The sequence below is a fragment of the Mauremys reevesii genome, linkage group 3 (assembly GCF_016161935.1).
Source record: "Mauremys reevesii isolate NIE-2019 linkage group 3, ASM1616193v1, whole genome shotgun sequence".
In the NCBI taxonomy this organism is placed as follows: domain Eukaryota; kingdom Metazoa; phylum Chordata; order Testudines; family Geoemydidae; genus Mauremys; species Mauremys reevesii.
Window position 1 is genome coordinate 107,787,549 of NC_052625.1, and position 15,685 is coordinate 107,803,233.

The 15,685-nt window shown below is 41.4% G+C and overlaps 1 protein-coding gene across 4 annotated transcripts in view; it reads left to right on the top strand.

Annotated features, from left to right (window-relative positions):
* MAP7 (microtubule associated protein 7) overlaps nucleotides 1-15,685 on the top strand; it is a 181,578-nt gene that overhangs the window by 17,916 nt on the left and 147,977 nt on the right. For 3 of the 4 annotated variants that reach the window (XM_039532601.1, XM_039532602.1, XM_039532603.1), the window contains exon 1: nucleotides 363-510. The exons of the other annotated variant lie outside the window; for it this stretch is intronic. In XM_039532601.1, the coding sequence (XP_039388535.1) occupies nucleotides 378-510 (133 nt within the window). In that variant the 5' untranslated portion in view covers nucleotides 363-377. Of the gene's footprint in view, nucleotides 1-362; nucleotides 511-15,685 lie in introns of those variants that run through there. 4 annotated transcript variants of the gene reach the window in all.

Here is a 15,685-nt window from a genome sequence, read left to right on the forward strand (position 1 = left end):
TGGCGTATCGTATTTTTTCCTCCTGTGTTGCGTGCTGAATATTTTAGTGTGCTGTAGCTGGAAGAAGCTTGGGGAAAAGGTACTGCTGCAGAAAGGAGAAGCTGTGGGCTGGGATCTGATTGAACAGGTTAAAGCAGCGAAGAGAGGCATCCAAACCAATGTGCCTTTAATTAGGGTTTTTCTCGAAGGTGGGTGAAATTGCAGGCCCTCTGCTGCCAAGTGGATGTTGGTATTTGTCAGCTCTTTGCATACTGCTTACCGATAGAGGATCTATTACAAGTGCACAAATGAATGGGCAGGTCTGCAGCTAGCTGCTACACAGGCACTGCAGTTTCTTAAATATATATATATTGTAATAAGCAAGTGATAGCAGAAACATGCCTGGGGCAGCTACTGCTATCAGACAAGAGAGACTGAAGAAGACAAGTGCAAGGACAAATCCCCCTGGTTTATTCACCATTAACGAAGAAGATGAGCAGCAAAAGAATGGAAATTCCAAAAGACTGAAAGGTATGCCTTAGTGTACTGCGTAGTATACAGTACATTTTGATAGCTATACTGCATGCCGTCAGGAGTGGTTGTGACCCATCAGTGCAGTTTGTCAATGGATGTTTTCATACTATATTCATTTATGTGTAGCCCAATATTAATGATAGATATATATTTTTAATGAGCTGGATTACTGGCCTACCAATTTAATTACTGCTTCTGTTTTGTAATCTTATTTACCAGAAAAATCTGACTTTAAAAAGTTATTACTAATCTAATTATCAGATAGAGATTAGGGTCTTATATTATAAAGGTATAAAATGAATTGCAATGTACCTTTTCTATACAGACCCGTAGACTTTTTTTTGTTGTTCATATTCTGATGAGATGAATGTCTTTTAAAAAACAGGTTGTTGTAGGCTTGCAGAATAATGAGTAATTCTATAGCAGCTAATGTGGAAGGCAGCCTTGCCAAAGACACATGAAATTTGATGTACTCTAGTTTTTGTACATGTTATGGAAGGCTTTATGACAGAGTGCAGAAAAAAGTCTATTCAAATACTGTAACTTCTGAGAAGTCTACAGCCAAAACCAGGGCCTCTCCTATCAAACTATACTTGGCGAGAAAAAAATCTTTGGTTCTTTTTTTTTTTTTTAATAGTGGTTGACTATAATAGAGATCTATCAAGCATTTGTAGCCACCATATCCTGCATCATGTAACATCTTCTGCCAGGATTCCTAAGGTTCTGTTGGTGTGGCAGCAATCCTGCATCTTTGAATTGGACTGGAATTTTAAGTTTGCCCTGTCACAATTCTAATTCTCTCTGCCTGCTCAAGGGATTTCCTCAATACCTGAAAATTCCTTTTCCCTTATGCAGGAAGCAAATAAAACAATTAGGTACCAGGGTTTGTTTTGTTTTGGTGGTTCTTTTTTTCTTGCCAAACAAATATCACTTGATAAATATCAGTCACTGTATCTTGAGGGTATCAGATTTTTCCATTCAGCCACACAATTGAAAAGGAGAGCCTAACAGGCAACTATTGAAATGTCAGAGTAGGATTAGGTTCTTTGGGCTGGACAGTTATTTTCTTGTTCTTGAATGAATAGCTAGTTGGCTTCTAAAAAGTCCATGTTTTTAACTGTGTGTTTTATAGTTTGTAATTTTTCTTGAAGATGGTAAAGAATTCACACAGATCTGAGCTTCACAACTATATAGTATATTGCTAGTCAATGCTAGCACAACAACTGTCAGGGCCTTATATGTATGTAGTTACTTGCTCTACTGTGTGTATGTTTGAACAAGCCCATATATATTCCAGATAGGAACAGGTTTTTTTCTTCAGTATTCTAAGAAGCCAGTTTCATTTCTTATACCCATTTGGAGAGTCTCAGAAGCAATAGTACACAAGGCTTTGTAGTAACAGCTTCCGTATTTGGTTTGTTTGAATAGCACTTTCTAGTTTTTCGAGATACAGGTTCTTGTCTTCTCCTTGTTTGTGTAGAGGGATGTTTGGTAAGTGTGCCCTTATCCCAAAGCATTTCTAGAAGATCTCATTCCATACCCTTTTTTGTCAGGATTGATTGCCATTTTTCTCTCATTTTCCTCTTCTCTTGCTTTCTCATTCTCCTCCTCCCTCCCTCCTTGTCCTTCATTATTTCTCTCAGAAACAGTGGGGTGAAAAAGGGCCCCATTTATATCAGTGGCTGCTTGTATCAGCCAGCAGAGGGGGGCAGAAGGATGTTGCAACTGGCAAGTTCCCACTCCCCCAACTTGCTGAAGTAAAAAGCCTATCAGAGTCTGTATCTGTTATATTCCAGTTCTGAGTACAGTAAAATGTAAATAAAGTGTGTGTGTGGGGGGGCGCATAAACAAACAAGTGCATATGGTCCTGCTCCAGTAGTATAAGATTTTATTTTGGCAGCTTTCCTGTGAATTTGTTCAGATGCAGTGGGTACATGGTGCGTGATATATGAGAGATTGTTAAAAATATTTTGGAAGAGTAGCTCTTTCTAATTGTTTCTCTGAAGACATAAAATAGCCGTTACTGTTTCTAAAGTAGTTCACAACTCCGTGTGTGTGGGAAGGGAAGGAGTTGGATGCCTGTGTTTCATATAACCAAGGATTCAGCCACCAAGTTTGTGTTCTCCTTCACCTACCTGGTACCAAGCAAGGCCATATCAAAACTCACTAAAGCAGAAACAAAAGGCGCTTGCTCAGTCCAGGTGTGACTTCCTTTGGTTTTCAGTTACTCATTAATCCTGTCACCATTCTTTTAGTGCAGCTTAATCCCAGTTCTCTCCCTGTTTCATCAGTTATGTGCCCGGCATGCTTGTGCAGCTGCTGAGATGCTTTTCAAGTACGTAGTAGGTCAATGTCATCTTCTTAATAGGAGATGGGGCAAAATAATCTAATAGGTTTTTTTCCATTTCTAATTTCTATAATCAGTGATGGAGATCTCTTGTATAGCACTTCCCAACCCAGAAGTCACTCGTGGATAGGGTGACCAGGTGTCCGGTTTTTGACTGGAACACCTGGTCAAAAAGGGACCCTGGCGGCTCCGGTCAGCACTGCCGACTGGGCCGTTAAGTCTGGTCAGTGGTGCTTCCTGGCAAAGGCAGGCTAGTCTCTACCTGTTCTGACACCGCGCTGCACCCCAGAAGCAGCCAGCAAGTCTGGCTCCTAAGCGAGGGGGCCACGGGGCTCCACACGCTGCCCCCGCCCCGAGCACCAACTCTCCTGGGGAGGTGGTACCTGTGGTTAAGAGCAGTGCACAGAGCTGCCTAGGAGCCGGACCTGCTGCTGGCCACTTCCGGGGCTCACCACGGTCTACAGTGCCAGGACAGGCAGGAAGCCTGCCTTAGCACCCCTGCTGCACCACTGACCAGGAGCTGCCGGATGTAAGCCCGCACCCCTTTTGTGCGATTAGAAAGTTGGCAACCCTACTCGTGGCCCTGGGTTTTTTAGGAAGCAATGCATTTAAAAACTCAGCAGGGTAAATAAGGGTTTTGTAATATCATTATATATTTTTAAAATACTTTTGTGTACCGTTCAGGACTTCTCAGTAATATTTAGATTTGTTTAGAATATGATGTCATATGGTAATTGTTACAACCATCTTGGAAAGAATAAATGTTCAATGGAAAATATGAAACAGCTTTTCTCTGTGAAGGTTTCAATGGGTTGACTTCAAAGGTAGCTTTCACTGGTGTCCTTGAGTGTCCTTACTTATTGTAATTTGAGAAGAGGTCTGATAGACCTTGAGTTTGCTCTCTTAATGCAAAGTCACATTGGAACTGTTCAGCATGCAATTTTTAAAATCTAAGGTATGTTGGAAACACACACGTTTCTGCTCTTATATTTCATTTAATCTGAATCCATTTTTTTAATTTTACCCTTTAATGCCCTCCTCCTCTGGAGATAAATGTAGGAATCTCTCTCTTTTAGGAGAAAGAGAAGGTGGCAGTGATTGACTGCTGGTTTACTGGTGTTAGCTACTACTTTTCTCTGCCCTTCTCACACTGTCAGCTAGGTAATTGCTGGTTAGAAGGATGAGAAAAGTGGGTTCTGTCCTCTGGTCCCTCACTGAGAATTTCCTGTGACTCGCATGTGCTATGTTCTGTGTTTCTGAAGACTGCAGTGACCTTGGCTGGATTATCTTCTGCAGTTTCTTGCCAGTCAAGATTTTTTCCCCCCTTTCTTTAGTCTATTTGTTGTTGATGTTCTTAATGACTAGTTAATGATCCAGCTACTATAATACGCTCTTTGGAAGCCCTGAATATTGTGTTTTCACAGGAGAGTCTCATGTCAGGAAGTAGGCCTATCACACCAGAACCATTCAGACACAGCTTTTCCTTCTTTCTTTTTTTCTTTTGTTCCGGTGGACTTTGGCTGTTTCCTTTGTCTGAAGTTTTCTGTATTTGTGCCCAGGCCATTAGTTAAACAAAGCTAGTTCTAGTAAGATCTAAAAACAAAACCTAAGGGAACTCAAATGCATCTCTAATCAGGGGAAGTACTTTTTACTTTAAACTCTGGATTTTCAGTTTGACCTAAAATGTAAACAAAAGCAATATAAAAATTAAAGGTAAAATAGTCTTGTTTTTGAAGAGATGTTTGTACTTAAACAATATGTCTGAACAAAGAGTTCTGAACGCTCTTTTTGTTGTAGTGGCCCTGGTATCCAGGTTCTGTGAAGCTAATCACAATTTTGTATTAGCTAGGAGTTTCCCAGGTGATAAATCTTAGGCACTATTTGCTTTAAAGTTGACGTCTGAACTTGAATTGGTGTCAGCTTCCTACTGGGATCAGCACATATCTAAAGTGAATCTTAAACTGGAACCATTGTTTCTTCTTTCTGCTAAGTATGGAACCGTTGTGTTTTTCATTCTGCTAAGTAGCCTTAGAAAATGGTGAACATTAAGCAAGGTGACTCCTGTATGCCCCCTGAAGCATCCCTTTTTAACTTAGTACTTAAATTCCTAAATTGCCCAGCCATTCCTTTGGATAGAATGCAAGCCCTGAAAGGGTTTTATGTTACAACAACAATTGTGTTAAATACTATTTCTGAAATAAAATTTTGCTGGAAGATCTGATTGTCATAATGTCTGGATTCACTTTAGAATGAAGTGACCGGAATTGTGCAAGTTTTTTATTATTTGTTTTACTTCTGAAACATTTAAGTGAGATCAGCTGTAGGTTATGATGTCCTGAAAATGCATCCTTTCAGCTAGAGTTCAGAGAAGGGTGCTTAATCCAGGAATCCATACCTCTAATAAATGTGTGTCGTGTGGCATTTGTATCAGGCACACAATATATACGTACTTATGGTGATGTATAGACAGTGCATGCCTAGCTCCCACAGGTATAAATAGCAGTTTACATGGGGAGGCTCTGTTTAGCGGAGTTGAGTAGACACACACCTGAACCCTATATACCCTACACAGCTCTCTGTGCCCCAAGTGATGCTTCTCATGTCTACACTGCTATTTTAAGCAGTGTAGCATCCCACTGGCAAATCCTTCCACTGCAGCGTATAAGCTATACATACCCTACACAGCACCACAAGTGTAGTGAGCAGCGGCACAGGAGCCAGCAAACAGGGCGGCGAATGGGGGAGTTTGAGTGGGAGAGTTCCCATTGGAGGAGCAGTGCTTGTATCTATAGACAAGGCCTGAGATTGTAAGATCTTTGAGGAGTGAACTGTCCTTTTTGTTCTGTGCTTGTACAGCACCTCGTGTGATGTGGGTCCTGCTCCATGACTGGGTCTCCTAGGCACTTCCCCAATACAAATAATAATACATCTTTTTTTTAAGTTTAGTGAATTGCCTGTTTCATTTGCTTATTAATGGTCAAGGAAAAGGAAAGCTACTGATAACATACTGGAGGCTCACTGGACAAATAAACTCCTTTCAAAAGAATTTAGAGATTTGAAGGGGTTATAGAAGTCTGTCTAATCAAGTTGTTTTGTAGTGATTATCAATCAGCTTTCCAGCAGTGCTGCTTAGGCTCCAGCTGTATCTGCAAAGAAACCAGATAAAATGGGCACATAGCTATTCATTTATAGTGTTGTTATTCACCTAAACCAGCACAGGGCCGCCCAGAGGATTCAGGGGGCCTGGGGCAGGGCCGGGTCTTCGGTGGCAGTTCAGCGGCAGGTCCCTCTCGGAGGGAAGGACCCACCACCGGATTGCCACTGAAGAATGAAGCGGCGATGGTAGAGCAGCCTAAGTGCTGCCGATTGTGGCGCGCGCACACACGCACACCCCCAGCTGCTTGTGGTGCTTGTACTCACCGGGCAGCGCTCCAAGGCTTCGGCAGCACTTCCGCGGTGGGTCCTTCGCTCGCTCTGAGCCTTCTGCTGCACTGAAGGACCCGCCACCGAAGACCTGGAGTGAGTGAAGGGCCCACCGCCGAAAACCCGGAGTGGCTTGCAGGGGCCCGGGGCGAATTGCCCCACTTGCCCCCCACTCTGAGCGGCCCTGAACCACCAAGCTTGTGCATGTTTGTAGGGTTGCCAACTTTCTAATTGCAGAAAACTGAACACCCTGCCCTGCCTCTTCTCCGAGGCTCTGACACCGCTCACTCCATGCCCCCTCCCTCTGTCGCTTGCTCTCCCCAACACTCGCTCATTTTCACCAGGCTGGGGCAGGGGGTTGGGATGGGGGTGTGTGTGGTGTGTGGGCTACAGGGTGAGGCTGGAGATGAGGGGTTTGGGGTTCAGGAGGGGGCTCCGGACTGGGGTAGGGAAGTGGATGTGGGAGGGGGTACAGGCTCTGGGATGGGGTTGTGGCTGAGGGGTTCGCAGTGCAGGAAGGGGCTCAGGGTGGGTAGAGGTGCAGGGTGCAGGCTCCGGGGGGTGCTTACCTCAGCCAGCTCCCAGAATTGGCTGGCATGTCCCTTCAGCTCCTAGGTGGAGGGGTTGGGGCCTCTGTGCGCTGCCCCCACCCGCCGGTGCAACCATTAGCCATGGTTCCCGGCCAGTGGAAGCTGCAGAGCCAGTGCTCAGGGTGGTGCCTGTGCTGCAGGCGGGGACAGTGCACGGAGCGCCTGTGGCTGCCTTTGTGCCTAGGAGCCCGAGGGATATGCCGGCTGCTTCTGGGAGCCACATGGAGCCGGCTGCTGTGGCCAGCCTGACTTTTAATGGCTCAGTCAGCTGTGCTGACTGGAGCCACCAGGGTCCGTTTTTGACTGGGCCTTCTGGCTGAAAACTGGACACCTGGCAACCCTACATGTATAACAGGTATGTCTGGAAAGACACACAAACACACCCTTGTTCACCTGGTCATATTCCCTTTTTCTCCACTCTCCACTGTCTACAGATCTGACCACTCTTTTCATGACTTCAATTTAATAAAATATTTGAATAAAAAAGCAGTGTCAGAACTAATAACACCTTTTAAGTGCTGTAGCTGGTATGATGATGCCTTTTGAAACTGGTAATGTTGGAACCACCTACAAAGTTATATCTATACGTCTGGCACATGTATCCATGCCAGAAATATATGTCAGTGTGCTTGTGCCTTAAACTGGAATAAGTAATCATCCAGACATCTACTCCATCGTTTTGAAATGCTTATGGTAAATGAATGAAAATACATCTCCATTAAACTAACAATGAAATCCTCCTTCACGTGCTCGATGATTTAAAACTATTAAGGGAGGGTACCTTTTAATATGCTGAGTGAGTAAAGCTGCTCATTCCAAGGCCAGCTAAATGTGCTTTAGGTCTCTGAACAATAACACTGAGTCTCTCCGTTGTCTTGAAAACAAAACAACAAAAGGGTCATTTTTTCCCTTTGGTGCATGACAGCGATGTCTCTGATGATCACAGAAAGATTTTTGCATCTGGTGCCTAGATGGTAATGTTGTGGTTTCAACTGCAGGCTTTATTTTATTCATCTACAGAGTTCAGATAGATTTCCTTTAATAATACAACTGCTTATACTTTTAGTCTAATTTTTCTGGAGGTGTTAGGGAAAGGGAGGACTCTCTTGTTACTTGTTAAATTTTGACAGTGGTCTAACATTTACTTTCATTGGGTATTTGTTCCTGTGTGTGTTTGGGGGGTGGGGAGGGCAGTTTGAAAGAGAAAGGAGTTTAATGCCCTTGAAAGGTGCCAAACTGATTGTCCTGGAAAGTGAAATCTAAGATCCACAGAAAAGATGTAGCATGGGGTCTGGAAATGTGAGCTTATCCCTCACTGCTGAGTCAATGTGCTTCACCTGAACATGTGGTGACAGTTCAGACTTCATGCTGACTGAGACCTTGAATGTTACTGCAACTTCTAACAGCGGTGCTGTGTGCAATGGTGATTTTTGGAATATGATCTAAGGCCACTGGTCTGAGACTTGGAACTCATTTCACACAGGCCATCAAACTACTGTCAAATGTTAAGACACTTGGCTGGTTTGCCAAAGGTTATAACATATTGCATGGCACTCGCACATTTGGTAGCCCTGCCACCCCCCACTTCCATAGATTCATATATCCTAAGGCCAGAAGGGACCATTGTGATATTCATCTCCGACTTCCTGTATAACACAGGCCTTAGAACTTCCCCAAAATAATTCCTGTTTAAATTAGAATGTATCTTTTAGAAAAACATTCAATCTTCATTTTAAAATTGCCAGTGATGGTGGCTTCTTTGTGCTTTATTTCCAGTTTCTCTAGCTTCAACTTCCAGGCATTGGATCATGTTATACCTTTCTCTGCTAGACTGGGAACCCATTATTAAATATTGTTCCCCATGTAGATACTTACAGACTGTAATCAAGTCACGCCTTAACCTTCTCTTTGTTAAACTAAATAGATTAAGCTTCTTGAGTCTATCACTATAAGGCATGTTTTCTAATCCTTTAATTGTTTTTTTGGCTCCTTTCTGAAACCTCTGAAACGAATTTATAAGCATCCTTCTGGAACTGTGGGCACCAGAACTGGATGCAGTATTCCATCAGCAGATGCACCAGTGCCAAATACAGAGGTAAAATTATTTCTCTACTCCTACTAAAGATTCCCAGGTTTATGCATCCAAGGATTGCATTAGCCCTTTTGATCACAGCATCTCACTGGGAGATCATGTTCAACTTGCACCCATACAAAATGGAAAATGACTGCCTAGGAAGGAGTACTGTGGAAAGGGACCTGGGGGTCATAGTGGATCACAAGCTAAATATGCAAAAAGAACAGGAGTACTTGTGGCACCTTAGAGACTAACAAATTTATTTCAGCATAAGCTTTCGTGGGCTACAACTCACTTCTTCGGATGCATAGAATGGAACACACAGACAGAAGATATTTATACATACAGAGAACATGAAAAGGTGGAAGTACCCATACCAACTGTAAGAGTCTAATCAATTGAGATGAGCTATCATCAGCAGGAGAAAAAAACCTTTGAAGTGATAATCAAGATGAGTCAACAGTGTAAAGCTGTTGCAAAAAAAAGCAAACGTAATTCTGGGATGTATTAGCAGGAGTATTGTAAGCAAGACACGAGAAGTAATTCTTCCACTCTACTCCATGCTGATTAGGCCTCAACTGGAGTATTGTGTCCAGTTCTGGGCGCCACATTTCAGGAAAGATGTGGACAAATTGTAGAAAGTCCAGAGAAGAGCAACAAAAATGATTAAAGGTCTAGAAACCATGACCTAGGGGGGAAGATTGAAAAAGATGGGTTTGTTTAGTTTAGAGAAGACAAGACTGAGAGGGGACATAATAACCGTTTTCAAGTACATAAAAGGTTGTTACAAAGAGGAGGGATAAAAATTGTTCTTCTTAACCTCTGAGGATAGGACAAGAAGCAATGGGCTTAAATTACAGCCAGGGTGGTTTAGTTTGAACATTAGGAAGTTATTCCTAACTATCAGAGTGGTTAAGCACTGGAATAAATTGCCTAGGAAAGTTGTGGAATCTCCATCATTAGTTTTTTGTTTTTTTTTTAAGAGCAGGTTGGACAAACACCTGTCAGAGATGGTCTAGATAATACTTAGTCCTGCCATGAGGGCAGGGGACTGGACTAGATGACCTCTCAGGGTCCCTTCCAGTTCTATGATTACCCTCTATGACCCCAAAGTCTTTTTCAGAGTCACTGCTTCCCAGAATAGAAACCCCCATCATGTAAGTATGGACTACATTCTTTGTTTCTAGGAGTATAAATTTACTTACTTAAAAGACATACTGTTTGCTTGTGCTCAGCTTACCAAATGATCCAGATTGCTCTGTTATCAATGACCTATCCTCATTATTTACCACACCTCCATTTTTTGTGTCATCTGCAAACATAAAATCATCAATGATAAAGTTTTCTTTCAGGCCATTGATAAAAATGTGTAATAGACTAGGGCTAAGAACCAGTCCCTGCGAGATTAGTAATACATCCACTCAATGATGATTCCCCATTTACAATTAGATTTTAATACCCGTCAGTCAGTTTTTAATCTGTTTATTCAGACAAAGAGGGAAATGAGGGGAAGAGACAAACTCAGATAATTACCCACAGAATACCCTTTGGCCTACGGGAAAGGTGCATTGAGCTGGGATCCAGGAGACTAAGGTTTCTGGGCTCTCATCTTCTACTGTGTGTCATTATATCTGTGCAATCCACCATCTTTGTTACTGACCAAGGACTTGTATCCCTACCTGAGGAAGCCAAAAATTTCCATTTTTTATTAGTAAATATTTAAAACAAACAAAAATCCAATAATTATTGAAGAGAGATGGGCCTAAAACTTTCAGGCATAAACAACCTCCAGCTATTTGGGAGTAGGAGGAAGCTTGCTCTTGGAAAAAGCTATTTCAGAACTGCCTACGCTGCAGAGTTTCTTCCTCTGAAGCAGTTGGTACTGGCCATTACATGAGAGAGGGTACTAGCAACCATTGGTCTGATCCAATATGGCAATTCTTAAGTTACCTTATTTGTAAAATAAAAACAAAGAGGTTGCACAAGGTCACTTCAGGAATAGCTGGGCATATAACACAGTTCTTTAGTACAATGGACCAAGTCAAATCCATTCAGCCACACTGACTGGCTTTCAGAGTGAATGTACTAAATCTATGTACTTGGCTATCATTGATTCATCCACTATATCACACTGCTCACAAGTAGGAAGAGAATCCAAGGGCACCTGGTAACCAGCGTGGTGCTATCTAATGAATAATTGTGTAACCCACTGTCAAAGTGTGTCTTGTGTCCTCTATCTGGGCGCTGCTTCATATAGATTCTAACAGCCTGCTGCTGTTACATGTTAGGCCTGGTCTGCACTTAAAACTTATTATACTGGCGTCGCTATATTGGTCACAGGTGTGAAAAAAATAACATCATCCAGAAATACAGCTATGTCGACAAAACCCCCACTGTAGATGTAATTATGCCAGGAGAAATTATTTTGTCGGCATGTCTAACATGTTTGGGGAGATTGTACTCCTGCACTGACAGAAAAACTCCTTCTGTTGGCATATGCTGAATCTACACTAGGGGAGTATGTTGGCATAGGCTCTCTCATATAGACAAAGCCGTAGTTTTTTAGCTCAAGTGGAAGAGTTCTGTGCTGTTGATCTGAAGGTTCTGGGTTCAGACTCTTCTGATCACCCACATGTGGAAAAATAGTATGTGATCATATAATTAGAGTGTGTCATAAAGTAAGGGGGCAGAACTGAAGTTGGACAAGTAACTTTCTTTTGACATTTTCTAACATTTGAGAGTTGTAAAGTAAAACACTGATGTTCTTTTAACTTAGTTTTTTAAGTATCAGAGGGGTAGCCGTGTTAGTCTGGATCTGTAAAAGCAACAAAGAATCCTGTGGCACCTTATAGACTAACAGACGTTTTGCAGCATGAGCTTTCGTGGGTGAATACCCACTTCTTTGGATGCAAGTATTCACCCACGAAAGCTCATGCTGCAAAACGTCTGTTAGTCTATAAGGTGCCACAGGATTCTTTGTTAGTTTTTTAAATAACTTAATACATATCTGTATGACCCCCTCTTGAGTTAGCATGAGGATTTGGAATAATTGTAATTACTGAAATGATTTTATATTGCAAAGCATTACATATAGAAGTGACTTGGAATGTTTTAATATTAGTTTTATTGTTGTATTTTTATCATTTGTATCTTCGTTAATGGGAGCTGTCTCTTTAAGAACAGAATAGGACAAGTGTGCTTGTAGAAGATGGAGAACAGAAGATGGGAGATCTTGCCTAAGAGTGGATGACGCTGTCTATGTAAATTTCAAAAAGGTGTGAACTTGATTTAATAAACTTCCAAGAAAGCAAGTGTTTTTCTTGGAAGGTGTGATATCAGCACTTATTGCAGGACTGAATGCCTCAGAACAGAGGTAGGCAACCTATGGCACGCGTGCCAAAGGCGGCATGTGAGCTGATTTTCAGTGGCACTCAACACTGCCGGGGTCTTGGCCTCCAGTTTGGGGGGCTCTGCATTTTAATTTAATTTTAAATGAAGCTTCTTAAACATTTTAAAAACCTTATTTACTTTGCATACAACAATAGTTTAGTTATATATTATAGACTTGTAGAAAGAGACCTTCTAAAAACGTTAAAATGTATTACTGGCACGTGAAACCTTAAATTTGAGTGAATAAATGAAGACTTGGCACACCACTTCTGAAAGGTTGCCGACCCCTGCCTCAGAATGTTGCTGGTGATCTAGAGAGTCTGCTCTGTGAATCACTTTTGTAATCTTTTGTTGTTTTAAATTATTTTCTTTAGAAATTCTAAATTAGGAAATTAATACTATAGAAAAAGCATTTATGCTATAGAAATGGCTCCCAAGTGATTTTAAGATTTTACTGCACTATTTTCTTATGTCTCTTGTTTGAGATTTGTCTTTCAAAGTATAAATCAGATGAGTGGTGGGTATTGTAGTCTAGATCCCAAACTTTCAGAGAAGCGGATGTTTTTGCTAAAATGATCAGCAGTGAAACAGCTAACAATATTGACACTTAAATTTACTGCAGTTGGTTCCAGAGTCAACACGCCATTGAGATAAATAGGGATAGTTTGAATCCCTTACAGCTTGTCTGCACTATAATACAACCATGTCAGAGAGCCAAGTTATAGCACAATTCTGCTTTGTGGCATAGACAGGACCTTAGCTGTGTTCCATAGCTAGGCAAAGTTTTACCAAATGGGAGTATGTTGTAACTGGGTCTCCTGACATAGTTATATTTGTAGTGTTGTCAGAGCCTCAGAACTATTGTTCCTGTTTGCAGACTCACTCAGGAAGCACTGCATCGCTTTACATTCAGGCTATCTTCACAACCGGAAGAATGAAAACTTAAAAAAAAAAAAAAAAAAAAAAAAAATCTAGAACTTGATGGGATTATCTGAGGAGTGCCAGTCTGCACTCAGTTTTACCTCTGATTGAGAGAAGATAATTATGGGGCCCTATTCTTCATGTAAGCCAGGAGGATCTATGCAATAAAGCCATTCTTCATTCCACCTTAACACACCTATACGTACACTGCTTACTCAGCTATCCACAAAGTCCCTTTTGTACCTTTTTATTTTTAAATATAATCTCCACCTCACATTTTAGTATAACTTGTTTTTCTGGTATTTATGAATTAAGAGTTCTAAGTAAAAGGAACTCAGGAATGGTTATTCATGACACATCTCTAAGGGAGAATACCTGCAATTTTGAATAACTCTTTAGTAATTCTTTAGTTCAGGGCAATACAAACTTTCCCCAACTGAAGACCCCAGTAGCAGTTTGCCAAGAGAATGAGTGGCATACGTATTTCTCATAAAATGGAGCAGATTGCAGCTACCCATTCAGTATGAAGGTATATCCCCCAATCTGCTAAAGTTGCAAGCATGCAATAATCTAGCATCCAAGTAGCCGTCCACTTGAATGGAGTTGGAGAACCACATGCTGGGAACTGCAGCCTCTGAGAGCCAAACCTATATATGAAAGATGAGAGACACCATGGGCTGTGTTTTCACTGCTCTTTTCCTAGTTAAAGGTCAGAAATGAAATTAAAGGTTTCTAAAATTTGTGTCCAAATTTCATCACTCAGTGTGGTTACACCACAGCAGGGGGGTACAGGATGTGATTACAGCATGTGTAGACAGCTATGGCAATGTAGACTTTAGCACAGGTTTTATAAACCCACCTGGGACTGGGAGTATGTACTTGGGCAGCTAGCTCTCCCATGCTGAAGGCTGTGCTCCTGTGCGCTTCCCACTGTTGGTACCTGAGCTAACTAGGTGAAAGCTATCTCAGGTATATCTACATTTGTTACAGTCACATCCCTGATTGCACTATAAATATACCCTCAGAGGGCAGATAATTTAATCATTCAAAGAACAGGCATTTTTAGCAGTAATTCAATGAAGTTTCTAATTAAACTGCAGTTCATAAGTCCTTGCTCTCTTTACCATGTGATCTCATCAATTTAAAGGTTTGGTTATGACAGCAATTGAACATCTGAATGAGTTATTAATACAGATTTATGAAGCAATCCAGTGCACAGTAGGTGTAAATTAAACAATCTCTTAATTAAAATCCATGCAAAATTTTATAGAGTAGTATGCAGGAAGTTTGTATTTTCTTTATGCAGTATTTGTTTTGAAGAAGAGGCACACAAATGATTATAGCTTTACAGCTACTTGTAAACAGCCAACTCATGATTTGGTTGGACTAAGCCAGAGTTCATGTGACTGTGCCCCATATATACAGAGTTCGTTACAGGTTTGCCAGATCATCAAACTCTCTGATTCAGAAGACAGAAATTATTGCAGCTAGTTATGGAGTCCAGGCCACATCAGCAGAATGCTACTCATCAGCAGAGTGCTGGCACAGACCTGTAGCTGCCTCGATTTATGCACATCTTTGGTATAATTACTCAGGTATTTCAAGCCGTAATAATGCCATCTGCTGCTGCAATGGAATGATGATTCAATAAGATTCTCTCTCTAAAATAAAAATCTAGCCAGGGAAACCCCTTAAAAAAACTTGAGGGTAAATCTTTGGTTCCTCCCTTTTATTCTGCACCAACAAATTTCTTCCAGTAATATCAGTGCTGTTAAAGCCTCCTTATACATTGAACAGCATGAACCTCCATTGTACAGCTGTGATAAATGAGTTGAAAACTGTTGGGTCAGTTATTGTCTTCATGGGAGTGGTAAACAGAAATACTGAATTTTGTTTCACATTTTAGCGCTATCCTTTCTCTCTCTCTTTTGTTCTGCCTCACAGTTGGGGGAAACTGACATCTGTAAAATAGCTACTAATTCAGTTTTTGTAAGTAAAAGTTAATTAAAAGAAACCCTGCCACATCTCAAGTGCTAATGAACACACAGCTAGGCTGCAGGGAAAGCAGCAGTTTTCCTTTGGAAGGCATAATGGATTTGAGTTCAACTGTGGGACTTCATGGGAAACGGTTACTTCCCCTCCGCATCTGCTCCTGCTTTATCTTCTATTAAGTTTATTAAGGAAAATCGACAACCACAGGGGTGAGAACTGAATTTAAAGATGGTTAAATAATAATTATAGTGAATGGCAGTAAAGTGGAAAACAGTCAATTGGCAGGGCATTTTTGGGCATGTGTATTCGAGGCCAGTGCTATTAAACAGGCTTACATGCCTCTTGAAGGAGGAAGTGGACAACCAATTTGATGAAGTCTGTCGATCTCTCTAAACTATAAGTGAAAAATACAAAGCATAGAAGATTATGAGAAAC